The 2372-nt window shown below is 23.0% G+C and overlaps 1 protein-coding gene across 1 annotated transcript, besides 11 other annotated features; it reads right to left on the bottom strand.

Annotated features, from left to right (window-relative positions):
* Positions 1-153: 153 nt before the first annotated feature.
* Positions 154-296: a microsatellite.
* A 37-nt stretch (positions 297-333) lies between these two features.
* Positions 334-394: a microsatellite.
* Positions 395-492: 98 nt separating this feature from the next.
* Positions 493-604: a microsatellite.
* A 109-nt stretch (positions 605-713) lies between these two features.
* Positions 714-863: a microsatellite.
* A 58-nt stretch (positions 864-921) lies between these two features.
* Positions 922-1398, bottom strand: EDI_297750 (uncharacterized protein; the record flags this gene model as incomplete). The annotated part of the gene is made up of 1 exon (XM_001739950.1): positions 922-1398. The coding sequence occupies one exon, from the start codon at positions 1396-1398 to the stop codon at positions 922-924; it is 477 nt and encodes a 158-aa protein (XP_001740002.1).
* Positions 985-1127: a microsatellite.
* Positions 1165-1225: a microsatellite.
* Positions 1324-1435: a microsatellite.
* Positions 1436-1544: 109 nt separating this feature from the next.
* Positions 1545-1694: a microsatellite.
* Positions 1695-1815: 121 nt separating this feature from the next.
* Positions 1816-1958: a microsatellite.
* Positions 1959-1995: 37 nt separating this feature from the next.
* Positions 1996-2056: a microsatellite.
* A 98-nt stretch (positions 2057-2154) lies between these two features.
* Positions 2155-2266: a microsatellite.
* The last annotated feature ends 106 nt before the right edge of the window (positions 2267-2372 follow it).

Genomic DNA, 2372 nt, shown 5'->3' with positions numbered 1-2372 from the left:
ATATATACTTATAAAAAGAATATTATAGTATAAAAAGTGAACTCTTCAACGGGGATTCGAACCCCGGTCTTTCACGTGACAGGCGAAGATACTAACCAGCTATACTATTGAAGACTTCTAATAAATTAGTATAAAAATGGGGGGAGTACTGTAAAGTAAGATAATTAAGTAATAAAGGAATAAAGGAATAAAGTAATAAAGGAATATAGGAATAAAGTAATAAAGGAATAAAGGAATAAAGTAATATAGGAATAAAGTAATAAAGGAATAAAGGAATAAAGTAATAAAGTAATAAAGTAAGATATTAAAGGTATATAAAGTATAAAGGATATGATATATGATATATAATATAAAGGATATAATATATATAATAAATAATATATATATATATATAATAGGTGTATAAAAAGTGTAAGGATAATAAGTATATAAGTAAAATATGGTAGAGGTATATATATATAAAAGAAAGGATAAAATATAAGAAAGAATAGTTATAGTTATATATATATAGTTAGATGTATAAAGGTTGATATAATGATAGTTATATAATAAAAACAGAAAATACATACATACATAAATAAATATATATATATAGGTTCATATAATAATAGTACTCAGATTGACAGTGTGGCCGAGTGGTCTAAGGCGATTGACTTGAAATCAATTATCCTCTGGATGCGTAGGTTCAAATCCTGCCACTGTCGTACTCTTTTTATAAAGAATATAAATAATATAGTAAAAAAGAAATATAATAAATAAAAATAAATATATATAAGAAAGGAATAATATATATTTTATTGTAACAAAAAATAGTATAATAAATAGTCATATATATACTTATAAAAAGAAATATTATAGTATAAAAAGTGAACTCTTCAACGGGGATTCGAACCCCGGTCTTTCACGTGACAGGCGAAGATACTAACCAGCTATACTATTGAAGACTTCTAATAAATTAGTATAAAAATGGGGGGGAGTACTGTAAAGTAAGATAATTAAGTAATAAAGGAATAAAGGAATAAAGTAATAAAGGAATATAGGAATAAAGTAATAAAGGAATAAAGGAATAAAGTAATATAGGAATAAAGTAATAAAGGAATAAAGGAATAAAGTAATAAAGTAATAAAGTAAGATATTAAAGGTATATAAAGTATAAAGGATATGATATATGATATATAATATAAAGGATATAATATATATAATAAATAATATATATATATATATAATAGGTGTATAAAAAGTGTAAGGATAATAAGTATATAAGTAAAATATGGTAGAGGTATATATATATAAAAGAAAGGATAAAATATAAGAAAGAATAGTTATAGTTATATATATATAGTTAGATGTATAAAGGTTGATATAATGATAGTTATATAATAAAAACAGAAAATACATACATACATAAATAAATATATATATATAGGTTCATATAATAATAGTACTCAGATTGACAGTGTGGCCGAGTGGTCTAAGGCGATTGACTTGAAATCAATTATCCTCTGGATGCGTAGGTTCAAATCCTGCCACTGTCGTACTCTTTTTATAAAGAATATAAATAATATAGTAAAAAAGAAATATAATAAATAAAAATAAATATATATAAGAAAGGAATAATATATATTTTATTGTAACAAAAAATAGTATAATAAATAGTCATATATATACTTATAAAAAGAAATATTATAGTATAAAAAGTGAACTTCTTCAACGGGGATTCGAACCCCGGTCTTTCACGTGACAGGCGAAGATACTAACCAGCTATACTATTGAAGACTTCTAATAAATTAGTATAAAAATGGGGGGAGTACTGTAAAGTAAGATAATTAAGTAATAAAGGAATAAAGGAATAAAGTAATAAAGGAATATAGGAATAAAGTAATAAAGGAATAAAGGAATAAAGTAATATAGGAATAAAGTAATAAAGGAATAAAGGAATAAAGTAATAAAGTAATAAAGTAAGATATTAAAGGTATATAAAGTATAAAGGATATGATATATGATATATAATATAAAGGATATAATATATATAATAAATAATATATATATATATATAATAGGTGTATAAAAAGTGTAAGGATAATAAGTATATAAGTAAAATATGGTAGAGGTATATATATATAAAAGAAAGGATAAAATATAAGAAAGAATAGTTATAGTTATATATATATAGTTAGATGTATAAAGGTTGATATAATGATAGTTATATAATAAAAACAGAAAATACATACATACATAAATAAATATATATATATAGGTTCATATAATAATAGTACTCAGATTGACAGTGTGGCCGAGTGGTCTAAGGCGATTGACTTGAAATCAATTATCCTCTGGATGCGTAGGTTCAAATCCTGCCACTGTCGTACTCT

Source organism: Entamoeba dispar, genomic scaffold (assembly GCF_000209125.1).
Source record: "Entamoeba dispar SAW760 scf_1105229462577 genomic scaffold, whole genome shotgun sequence".
In the NCBI taxonomy this organism is placed as follows: Eukaryota; Evosea; order Mastigamoebida; family Endamoebidae; genus Entamoeba; species Entamoeba dispar.
Note: the sequence above shows the minus strand (reverse complement) of the source record. Positions and strands in the feature narration are given on the sequence as shown.